The following is a 12,370-nucleotide window of genomic DNA, read 5'->3' as shown; positions in this document are numbered from 1 at the left end:
GAGACAGACTGGCAGATGGGTGTTTCCAGAGTCCCGCGGCTGGGGTCTAACGCCAAGCTAATACACCGGAATTCCTCATTCAAAAATCTGGCATCCGAAATGACCAAAGCAATTATTTTCCGGCAAGCCGACACTTGACGGCATCCCAAAGTCCGCGTGTTGCGTAACGGAACTTTCCCGCGGTCGTCCAGCTTTGGGTCTGTCTTCTCCGTGTCGTTCCAAATATGAAACCTGTGGACTGACCCCAATCAACTTCCAGTTCCTCCGGCACATCACACCTCCCAAAATAAAACGGAACAAATAATATATAGAATAAGGTGCCGGATGATCCAGGCAGCTGCATGACTGCTCTGCCTCTGACTCACAAACGTGGTATCAATGTCAGACCCGTTCCCGGTGTCCTTTTAGCTTGCATTTACCAGCTATATTTTTACCGCATTTCTTTCTGTGGACATTTCATGTGAATCTCTTCCGCTGCTACATGTTTATGTCTACATGTGTTTACAGGACATGCCCCTCCTCATTTAAGGGTCTCTTAAAACAAAATCATCTTTACCCGTAAACAGGAAGACAGAGTCATGCTTAGTGGCCAGAGAGGACAACCTGACCACGGAAAAATACAAAAGGAATTTCCCTTTTCCTCCCAGAAACTGATTTTTTTTTTTTTTTTAATAAATGAGCCTAATTTTGGAATTTTTTCTGCTAAGTCATACTAAACTGCAGCCAGATCAGAACACCGACTCTCTTTGAACACGTGGACAGAGAGGACAACGCTTCATAAATACTACAAAATGATATGCATGTGTGAGTGAATGTTGTGTGATTGTGCCCTGCGATGGGCTGGCTCCCCCCTCCTGGGTCGATCCCCGCCTCGTGCCCGTAGCTTCCGGGATGGGCTCCGGACCCCCCGCGACCCAGAAGGATAAGTGGTTTGGAAAATGGATGGATGGATGGTCTCATAAACTAATCAACTCATCTTTGATAAATAACACTCAAAAAATTATTTTAATAAAAATGCATCACTCCCCAATCGTTTATAGCTGAAATAAATAAGGTTCACTTTGATTCTGATCCCTTTCAGATGCACTTTCTGCTACAATGGGATGTTGCCAAGGGAGTACCGGTCATGACTGGGGTCTGGGTTAGGGTGCCGTACACCAGTTCCCTTCTGGTAGGGGTTCCCGGATTGCGTTGCTTGATGAAACGGCCTTTGGGGAGGGGGTGGGGGGGGGGTGCTTGCAGATCAATCGGCGCTTCCATAAGCTTAAAGGTTTCAGTGTTTTTCAAATGCAAACGCGAGGTGCGAGGGGGCGTAAAAAACGGAAATTAACTAACCCCCTCGGCGAAACCCCCAGCGTTCTGCAGCCCCAGTGAAATGCTGTCCATGGATTTGGGGGGGGGGGGGGGGAGCTGGGAAACCCCAATTTATGGAACTGGCTTCAAAGAATCTGGTTCCACTAGCATCTAAACACTGAAGCAAATTTTGCTTTTGATTCCTTAGTCTGCGATCAGGGAGTGAAACTGTCGATGCAGCGGAATGAGAGGGGGGAAGAGGCCGGGGGCGTGTCTTCTGCCGGCCTTCCCACCATCACCCAGGTTTCTCATGAGCTTATAAACGCCACAAGCGGCAAAACCAAGAAACATTAGGCTTTGGCTGCGTTTCATGACCACCGCAGAAAATGCACCACTTCATTAGATACACCCTTTAGCCTCCAGAAACACTTCAAGGGATAGCAAGCTGCGTGCTCAAAGAGGCCTTCCTGCTGTTGCCACTGGCCTTCCTGTTAGCTTTAACGAGTCTGGCCGTTCGCCTGGACCGTTCTCGTTAACAAGGCGCTTTCAGCCACAGAAATTCTGTATATCAGTGTTTCCCAATCCAGTCCTCGGGGACCCAAACTGTCCACGTTTTGGGAAGCTCTGCACCAGACACTGTGGTCCATGTACATTCCAGTAATGGAGCCGTTTCCAAGATGGTGGAACCACCATGAAATCAACAATCACACCAAGTCATTTCAACCTATTCTAATGCTGAACCAACCAGCATGTGAATCTCCTGATCCCGCCCACGTGCCGCTTGCAAACTTTACATTCATTTAGTTAGAAAGTGCTCTTCTTCACTACTAGTAAGGAAGATGATACACCATAAGCAGACAGCCATCAAGGAGCCGACTGAAAAACTGCGGAGCTCCTAGGCTGAGCTTCTACTGAATGACCAGTAAGAACAACGAGCTACTGAAAATATCTGTAGAGCTGGTGAAATCAAAGGACCTGGTCACTACTACAGAAAAATACAAAAAAATAACTAAAAAGAGCATCCAGTGTTGCCCCCTGGTGACTGGCTGTTTGCATTTCAGATCAGGTGGATCCAATAACCCCCCCCCCCCCCCAAAATGCATGCATCCCATTACTCACGAAAGTTCCGACCAAAAGACTTCAGTCTCTCCCTTCGATCCAATCTTAATTATTTCTCCCAGCCACATTTCAAAATACTGTACGACAAAAGACCTCCCTCCCACACTGCCTCCCCGAGGGAAATCAATTTTCACACATAGCTAATATGCCATGTTGATTTCACGATGATCGTGCTGAAGTGTAGCCTGCAGTATCAGCCTGAGACTGCATTTTACTTACATAAAATAGCAACACGCTCGCAAAATATCACGACTAAGCCCAGTATTTCAGGCAGAACACATCTGATGGCTGGAATATGCATAAACACTGTGATGTGATGTACTGTGAGCGAATCCGAAATCTGGTGTGAAATCCGCCTGTATCCTGTGGCTCAATACCAACCCTAACTGTTGCCTTCTCACAAATCAGAAATGCATTGTCACTGCATCAAGGGCCTAATGATGCGAATTTATCACTGCATTGTGTGGCATTAGACATTTCATCCACAGGGTACGGTAATTTCACTATTTCAAAGGTTTGTCAAGGCCTCTGTATTAAAAGATGGCTTCAGAAACTTGTTTCTTTACCTCTATTTAAAAAAAAAAAGTTGTTAGATGTGTAATAAATCATTTCCCCTTTCCCATGAACGGACATGAATGTGACTCATATTCCAGAAATAACAGTAATTCTGCCAGATGCAATTATCCATTTAACCTTCTGCTATCACATTATTCATGCGCCCAGCGATATGTTAAATATTTTACAGTATAAGTTTTGTTAAATGTTCCACGCTTCCTTTTCCAAACCATGTATTATTATATATTATTATAGCTAGAAATACCACCTTGACACCTTGGTATTTAAAAAGTAGGCAGAGGGTGAAATTCTGCATTAATGCACCGCGGACTCTGAAGGTTTCCCTCCTCCGTGGGCGTCTCTGACATCATCAGCGCTGGCAGACGCTTCTACAGAAGCAGGGAACCTAAGAAACGGCAGCAGAGCGTGGAGGGACGGGGTGGCGGGGGCCTGTCACGCTCCCGCCGAAGAATCGCCGTGGCGACACGCCGAGTGGAGAGTACAAGGCCCTCACACAAAGGATTGAGGGAACACCCCCGCAGAGCTCGGTGGCTCAAAGGCGCGTCGAGACGAGGGTGCATTTGAAATCCTTCAGAATAACCTAACTTTCGGTCCACTTCATCTGTACAGAGGGGTCTTGGTCCAGCCACTCATGAGCTTCCCAGAATCCTCCACTGGACAGTGCGTGCTGTGACTATGCCCCAGCCTGGCTCCGACTAACAGAGCGAGCTGGGATTCACACCAGCCAAACTGTTCAGCACAAGGTGGCGTGTGACCTTTACCAAGCTGCCCCCCGATTCTCTTCAGGGCAGGCGGATGGCATGCCCCCCCCCACCCGAATAACCCCACACAGGCTGACAAAAGAACCATCTGGGATTGATGGTGAATGCTTTACGAAGCTCTCATCTATAATGCACTATAGATACCTTTATAATGCATTATAATAAGGTATCTATAGTGCATTATGGATGAGAGCTTCATAAGGCAGTCATAATGCATAATAAACATAGCTAAAATGTGTTATGCCTTTTTATAAATATTTATATCCATGTTTATAAAACACTATGAATGTGTTTATAAATGACTTAAAACATGGCCTTAAGTAAAGTGTTACCAGATAAGGTTATGTGTGGTTTTAAATTTCTCGGCAGAAAACAAAGTGTGGCACTTTTCTACGCACCAGAAAAACATAAAGACGCATACGGAGTAATTATTCCCAAATAGGCACAAAAAATGCAGCATGTGACATTTTCCAGTGTTGCAGTGCCACTCTTGTGGTCGGGCACACGGCAGGGGCACGCGGCAGGGGCACGAGGCAGGGGCACGAGGCAGGGGCACGAGGCAGGGGCACGAGGCAGGGGCACGAGGCAGACTCACCAGCAGCTTCCTGCTGCGATGGTATGGCTGGATGATGGGCAGCCCCAGGGGCGTCACCCACTCCACCGTGTGGCCGGACTTGGCGATGAGCCGGGCGCTCTCAGTCAGCCAGTCCTGGAACAGAGGGGAGCAAGATTCCTGCTTCAAGCTGCAAGCAGTTATGGTCACTTACGTATCTGGGTGTCACAGACAAGCTAAACTACACAGGAGGAAGTGAAAGCATACAGAAACAGCACTGATGAACATCTTGGTGCACATACAGGCAATCGACTGTAGGGGGCGCTATATAAATTGGCAGAATTCTGGTTTGAGGGTTATTGTCATGTAACCTAGAGGGGTGGAGCTTGGAAGGAGAAGGTGGCAGGCTCTGCTTGGGGGTCTGAACAGGTCGAGTCACAAGCGCATCGATGGTGGGGGTGCAGAGAAATTTTCCACTTTTCCACAAAACTGATGTGGCCAAAAGTGGACTTAAGCATTGTCAAGGTCTGCAGACAGCAATGGCAGAAAGAATCATCTAGAAACTGTGTGACCTGACATATTTTTTTATGGAAGATGCAAGAAACACAAAAAACAACTCTGTAAAACTCCAGTTAATATTTTATATATTACCCTAAATATATCTTAACATCCTGCACACCTGTGTAACCGCAATATATCAAATATAGCAAATAATACATATTATTACAGATACTAGAAGTCATTTACTGCCAGTTAACTTACTGCAAAATCGTCAAGTTCTGTTAGAAAGCTTCAAAACGATTTAAGTTGTTGCTAATCTGACATTTCAGAAAATGAATATGAAAGATTTGTTTAAATTTCACCTGCTCAAGGTGCCCGGTACCTGCATTAACTTTCCTGAGGACGAAAGTCCCATTGAGCTCTGGACATCCACCGCAACCCCACTGCAAGACAAATCCAGTTTGCGGCCGGACGAAACCAAGGCCATTCATCAGAGGGCCTCGCTACCTCCAGCTCTCCTCCACCTCAAGTTCCACCTCCCCAAGCAGGTGGGTGGGGGTGGCTTGAGGGGGGGTGGGGTTTGGCGATCTACCGCACAACTGCTGCTCTTTCTGAGACACCGTGGTGCACCTCTGCGGGATCTGACCTATTTAACTCCCCCTGCCAACCGAAGGGGGTCATATTTCAAATTAGCTCAAGCTGCCTGAGAGGGCACTGGCGGAGTGTGGACCACAAAGAGTGTGTGGCAGGTCCTTTAGATGGCCAGACCATTGTACCTTCTCAGCTCGCCATGAACAAAACCTAGCAGGCACCACGCCTGTCCAGACCAGAGGCTTATCTTCATTGCGGCCTGCCATCTGTCCTCCTAACAGGATGACGCCTTTCAGCCGACTGCCATCCACATACCTGTATCTCCCGGGTGCCGGTAAACATTTCCTTCAAGCTGTTGAACACCTGATTCACCAGGTAGTGAGAAGCATCCCACACATACTCCTGCGTAGAGAATAAACAGAGACACAGACACGTGCTCAGAGCAGTGTCACCAAATCCTCAAATCATACAGAAAATTAAATGCTCTTCCAGACAGATTCCCAGAGTCAAGCGTCACAACAAATGTTATCATTTTAAAATGCATGAAAGTGGCTGTAAGATGGGAATGGGGGTGAAGTCATGTGACACACAAATGTATTCGCTTATTCACCGAATTATTATAGGACTGAGATCTTCCATCCGCATGTTGAGACCCAAAGCCCTGATCGCAAACTCACTGAACACCTTCCCCAGCTCTGATACCAGCATGTCCCTTGTGGGCATCCCCGTTATGCCATCTTCTGTCTCCCTCTGCCCCCGCCAAATCACAGCCCCCCCCTCCCCATGTTATGTGGGTGTGTCTCAGTCTAACAGCGACGTCGCAGAACTTAATTATTCATCCTGAATATTTCCACGAAACCAAACTTGCGAGTCACTCTTCTTTTGATCTCGTTCTTTTTTTATCCACATCAGCAGCTGTTTCTGCCTTGAATGTTGGCGACGGGACGCTGTGCTGGGACCAGCGAGTGCAGGAGGGAGCATCAGGGTTTGGAATAACAGCTTTTATCCAGAGATGGCTTTGACAGCAGACTGCTCTTTACACCGCCCTCCATCTCCCACACAGACGACGCCGGACGCATTCGTAATGCGCCCAGGAGCAACTTCAGAAAGCAGCCACTACAACATCAATGTGGGAGCATCAAGGTGTAGAAGGGAAATAAAAATCTAAAGACTTTCGAAATACCAGAGATTTTATTGCTGAGGCAATATTACTATCATTACAGCCAAATTGTCTCAAGTAATTGCACCCCTGTAACTGAAGCGATAACAGCAGCCAGTGTCACTGGGTTTATGCCACTCGTCGGCCTACCGTTCGGGTCCCCAGTCTGCAGTACTTGTTCCTTCACCATTATTGTGCAGGGATTAGAATCTGTTACTTTGTTCAGGGCGTCCTCGTTGAGTGAATCACATGACCTAACTTCGGATGTGTCTTAGGTGGAATCAAGCGTAGCGTCACGTCAGCCTAAACACCAGCGTGACAGCAGATGGAAAGCCGCAAACACACGGTTACCGGGGAAGAGGCACAACTGAGGTGGCTGCTGGCTGGTGGTAGCTGGCAGCATTCTGGAAGTACAAGTCTTACAAAGGCTGCCTAACCCAGGGATTCTCAACCAAAAGGTTCAGCTGTTGACCATTAGAAATTTTTGGAGGCCCACTGTGTTGGGTCACCATCAGGTATTGTCTCCCTTGGCAAATTTTGCCGATTTCGGGGCGGGTGGGGGGCACTCCCATGGTAAATTCTGCTTAATGGTTGGGTCTCTGCAGTGACCCATTAAACAAATTCGCAGCCGACTACAGAAATCGTGCACTACGGTTTAGTGCCACACCCAAAGATTTATACACTGATATCTCAGACCACTGCAGAAGTCAGGAGGACTCTTTAGCTACAAATGTATGTCAACGAGCATTTGTGGTGCAATAAACCTCGCAGCAATCATCTTGAGTTACAGGTCAGGACACATGGCAGTGATGGGGGATGGGGGGGGTGCTGTACCATGGGGAAGCCGTCGGTCTCCCTGAGCCGCTTCTCGATCTGCAGACGGCCCCCGTACCGTGTCACGCCGTACACGACGGTCATCACCGTCTGCTTCACCACCTTGCGGTTGATGAAGCCCTGCAGGACCAGAGCGATCTTCTCACCCTTCTCCGCATCGCGGGCACGGAACTCCTCTACCTATTCGGGGAAAGAGGACACATGGAGCATGGCTGATGTGTAGGGGATGCCCTCTACCGCCCCCGTGTGGCTGGCTGTCCCGGAGAACATCAGATCAGGACTTATGATTGAGAAAGCAGGTCCTAACCTGAGTTTATAGATCCTGGTGAAGGAAAGAGGACCTAGCAGGGAAAATCCAGAGAGCTCTGCAAAGTTAGGCTCATTTGTTTAATTTCCAAAAGATCAAACCCAATGTCGGATCAGAGAAATCCCGGGTGGAGAGACCGTTTACCAGAAATGTCTTATCAGTCCGGCTGCACACTTCAGTAAGATATGTAACCTACTGTCATTTTTTATGACACTCTGACAACTGAAATCACCAGCTCGATAAGATCTGTTAGCACATTAAAATGCATCTTGGGCAACTGGACAGCAATAAATACAAGAGTAAATGACCACCAAGACGCATTGTGGTCTGATCACTCAAGCCACTTGCCGAGGTGGTCTGGGATGCTTTTGAGCACATATCTTTTGTAGTGTAAATGCTAAGGACGTCAATAACTGTGAGCAGGGCCATTTGACCTTCTAGCACAAGTGACGTCGGCCATAACGAAATGTGAACACAAGTGGTCAGCCAGACACCTTGGAGATGCGTGACAGACACAGACATGAACGTCGATGTGACTCGGCTCTCTGGCTGAGATCCAACAGCCCGAGACGCGTTTTAATACCAAGTGTAAACAGGACTGTAGTTTATCCTTCCAGTCCACTTTTAGATTTCGTTAAACGAAGAGAAGCCAATTAAGTTCAATGGACAAGCAGATTATCATATCGAGGTGCTAGGAGCTTTAAGCCAAGGAGAGGGGAGTCGTGGGTGGAGACCGGAGCGGACGGGGATCGGCGGGGGGCTGACCTGCTGTGCCACCACGCTGTAGACGTCCTGGGGCTCCTCGCAGGGTACCAGGTTGACGGAGGTGGCGCCGATCACGTCGCGGCCCAAGGCCGCGTAATGCTGCAGGCCGTTACACGAGCCGTCCTGGTTTGTCGGAGGGGGTGGGGTGAGACCAAAAGAAGCAGAAGGGAGGGCGCAGACTTTGCTTTAAGTTTTTTGTTACTGGTTCACTGATGTCCCTATTTGAATCATGAGGAGGGACTACAGGACTGCAGCCCAGTAATATAGATAAATGGCACAGAAACTCGTATGTCAGAGGCAGCTGCAGACGGACCTTTGTAGTGAAGGCCTTATTTTAAGCGAGACACGGATTCTGCTTACACCTGCAAGGCGTCCGCTCCGCGTGTTCAGGGTAATATTTACCATTAAGAGGTGTTTAGTAGGCCAGCCAGCTGAACTCCGAGCCGCGCTTAATCTCGATCACAGACCTCGTGTGGTGGATTAACCAACAAGTGGAGCACGGCAACAGGCTCTGGAGGACGGGGCACACCTGGTGCACAGGGAAGTGCGAGACGAAGCGCGTGTGGTCAGGTGACCGCGCGGCGTTGGCGATCTCCATGCAGCAGGCCAGGGCTTGCCAAGGCTCGTCAACGTTCATCCACCATTTTCGGCCCTGCGTTGGAGACACGGGAAGCTTTCATTTGCTTACCGGAAGCTTCCAATCGTACTTTGCACTGATAAAATTTAACAGTGACAAGTCTGCCCAGGCAAAGGTAGCTCTACCTTTCAAGAGGCCCTAGGCAAACCTTTTCATGGGAGGCTCCTCGACCAAGAAGACTGATGATCATTTCACTTCCTCCGCAATGCAGGTAATTCGACAGCCCTGGGCAACGGACTATTCTGCCTATAGCTAAAGCCAGCCGTAGGCTAATTTTGCTTCTGGGGCTTATTTAACCAGCACAAAACATCCAGAACTTTATCAGCTGGCATTCTAAATTTTTACACAATACCAAATGTTTGGCAAGTTATTAAGGATACCATTTTCTGATTGCAATAATTTCATTTGGCTAAAGCAGTATTTTCAAACCCAGTCCTTGGAGACCTACAGTGGTCCAAGCTTTTCCTCCCTACCAGGAGCAAAAATGTGGACTGTCTGTGGGTCCCCTAGGAGCAGATTAGGAAACACTGGACTAAAGTATTCATTTTTGCTATTTAATGCAGCAAGACAGGAAGACTAATGGGAGGATGAGGAATTAGGCAGATGGAGGAAGATGCTCACAGTCAGGGGCCGGTCTGCTGAGTCCAGGATGTCGTCCATGATGCTATTGGCATACTCCAGTCTGACTGCCAAAGAACCGCGCTTCTTCAGGCCGGTGAGGTTGACCAGGTGGATCTTCAGCCAGTCAAGTCCGTGGCCACCTAGCGGCCTGCCCTCCGCAAACACCAGAATGGCTCGAGTCACATCACTCCCAAGGTGGTTGAAGTAGGGCGGGCAGGGGTAAGTGCGTCCACGGAAATCCATGTTGTGGGGGAACCAGAAGATCTCATCTCGCACGTGGTTGGCGATGGACAGCGTGTAAAGGGCCGACATCCGGAGGCTGTGCATTTCAGCCACCTTCTTCTTGGATTTGATCATCTCACGCTTCAGGTGGGCCTGCTCCGCCGAGGAGTAAGACGGGTCCTGGGAGTTGAACCGGGGGACCTCCGGGGCCTCGGACATGGGCGGCGGGATCTTCATCTTCTCGTTGCCTTTGTCGTTGAAGATGCCGACGATGACGTCAAGCAGGGGCTTGTTGATCTTCCAGGCGCAGTTGCCCAGCTGGTTGAGGGAGTCGAGGACGGCGTGGAGGTCGGGGTTGCGGCACTTCTCCAGGAGCAGCTGGTGCTGGATGGCGCCGTCATCAGCACGCATCAGCTTGGTGGGCGAAAGAAGGTAGGTCCCGAATTTTGGAGACGTCCAGGGCAAAGGGGGGCACAGCATGGGCATCACGTAAGACTCAAAGTTCAACTTGGTCTCCATGGACTCTGACAGGATCTGTATCAGAACCGGATGCGGTTTGATGAATCCAACCTAGAACAATAAAAAAACACATTTAATATCCATTGATTTCCTAGAACAACTTATCCAATGTACAGGCACAAATGGCAGCTGGTCACAGGGCCTGTGCAGAGTATCTTCAGAGAGCCATTCTACAGAAATAGATCGACCTAAATCACGCATCTTTGGATGGTGGAAGCAAATCAGAGAACTAGGAGCAAATCCAAAGAGACGCAAAGTGAACTCCAGAGAGACAGAGAAGGTGGTGATGAACACCTGAAGCCAGGAGAGAAGTGGCGAAAAATGCTACAAAGCGTGTGGCCATGTTGTCCGTATTGCAAATAAATATACAACAGCGGTACAATGGGAAAATACGCAAAACCTCCAGTTCAGAAGGGAGGACCGGAAGTTTGCTGGTTCAAATCCTAGGGCTGGCAGAATGATATCACCATCAGGCCCTAAGGTTAGGGCCTCAACCCCAATTGCTCCAGGGACTGTACATTGCTTTGAATAAAAGTGTCCAATATAGAAATGTAATATAATGTAAAAGCTTTCATATTACTCTTTCATTTCAAATAATTTCATTGTACCATTACAGTAAACAGGCCACATGGTTTATCTAATACGAAACTTTGCCTAGTGCCAGGCAGCAGTGACCAGGGTTATCAGCCAATCAGATCGAGCGCAGACACGGTGAGGGGGTGGGGGCATATGTGGGATGCAGCCATTCAGCACAAGCCGCTGAGTGATGGCGGCACAGGCTTCAGTACGATCACAGCGCCTCCCCCGCCAGCCCCACCCTCTGCGGCCGTGAGCGATGAGCTCCAAGCGCTGACCCCGGTCCTCCTTCTTCAGAGCGCATCAGAGCCACGCTGCGAGGACGTGGCTCCAAGGACACTCTCTCCGCTCCACGTGTGACTCGCGGGGTAATGAATGAGCCCACCGATCGCGCACACGGCAGAGTCAGGCCTGTTTGTGAGGCACTCGCCTCAGCTCCTCCAGAACACGCTCTTCACAGTGGGATCACCGAGTGGGATGTGTACGCGAATAAATGGGAATCTGCTTTGCTTCTGGCCTGCAGATGGGGAATCGGCTCGTCTACATCGCCCACCGCCTGTGTCTGAACGCGCCCGAGACTCATCTGTTCCAGGAAGTCCTGTACTTGCCTGACGTTTTTATAATAATAGTAATAGACACTTTATTGATCCCTGTGGGGAAATTCTCTTTTCGCCTCCCCCATCTTGCTCTCCATAACACAGACACATATGTAGGGGAGGCGGGGGGGGGGGGGGGGGGGTTAAGGGCCTCGCTGAAGGGCCCACGGACACGAAGCCGGACTTGAACCGGTGACCCAAATGTCCCAAGAGGTGGAAGGTAAGGGCATACCTTTGAGGTTGAGCATGAGGGGGGGGCATTAGGTGTCCACCCATTTAAGGGGTCCAGGGGGTTGTATTGGCTGGTTTTGATTTACCTCCCCCCCGACATAATTTACACCCATGTTGGAAGCTGTGGATGTTGTGTAGCTCCAACCCTGCTTACACTTCCACTGGGCCATTATAATAATGGTATTTTACTAATCCCCAAAGGGGGAGGGGAGTCTCCTTTGGCCTGCATCACACAGACACACACGGAGGTGAGAGTGAACTCGAGGGTGACAGCGAAGGGCCCGATTCTGCTGAGGCCAGGCTCAAACCAGCAACCTTCTGATCACAGACACACGGAGGTGAGAGCGAACTCAGGGGTGACAGCGAAGGGCCTGATTCTACTGAGGCCAGGCTCAAACCAGCAACCTTCCGATCACAGACACACGGAGGTGAGAGCGAACTCAGGGGTGACAGCGAAGGGCCCGATTCTGCTGAGGCCAGGCTCAAACCAGCAACCTTCCGATCACAGA

General features: G+C 49.4%; 1 protein-coding gene across 2 annotated transcripts in view; it reads right to left on the bottom strand.

Annotated features, from left to right (window-relative positions):
* The window catches only part of polrmt (polymerase (RNA) mitochondrial (DNA directed)), a 50,969-nt gene that overhangs the window by 14,398 nt on the left and 24,201 nt on the right, over window positions 1–12,370 (bottom strand). Inside the window, exons 10-15 of one of the 2 annotated variants that reach the window (XM_023844267.2) lie at window positions 9,718–10,509; window positions 8,989–9,111; window positions 8,460–8,582; window positions 7,388–7,567; window positions 5,710–5,796; window positions 4,345–4,458 (exon numbers count right to left, since the gene is read on the bottom strand). In XM_023844267.2, coding sequence (XP_023700035.2) covers window positions 4,345–4,458; window positions 5,710–5,796; window positions 7,388–7,567; window positions 8,460–8,582; window positions 8,989–9,111; window positions 9,718–10,509 — 1,419 coding nt within the window. Of the gene's footprint in view, window positions 1–4,344; window positions 4,459–5,709; window positions 5,797–7,387; window positions 7,568–8,459; window positions 8,583–8,988; window positions 9,112–9,717; window positions 10,510–12,370 lie in introns of those variants that run through there. The other variant, XR_011982700.1, reaches the window with a different exon arrangement.

This window comes from Paramormyrops kingsleyae, chromosome 15 (assembly GCF_048594095.1).
Source record: "Paramormyrops kingsleyae isolate MSU_618 chromosome 15, PKINGS_0.4, whole genome shotgun sequence".
Lineage (NCBI taxonomy): Eukaryota > Metazoa > Chordata > Actinopteri > Osteoglossiformes > Mormyridae > Paramormyrops > Paramormyrops kingsleyae.
Note: the sequence above shows the minus strand (reverse complement) of the source record. Positions and strands in the feature narration are given on the sequence as shown.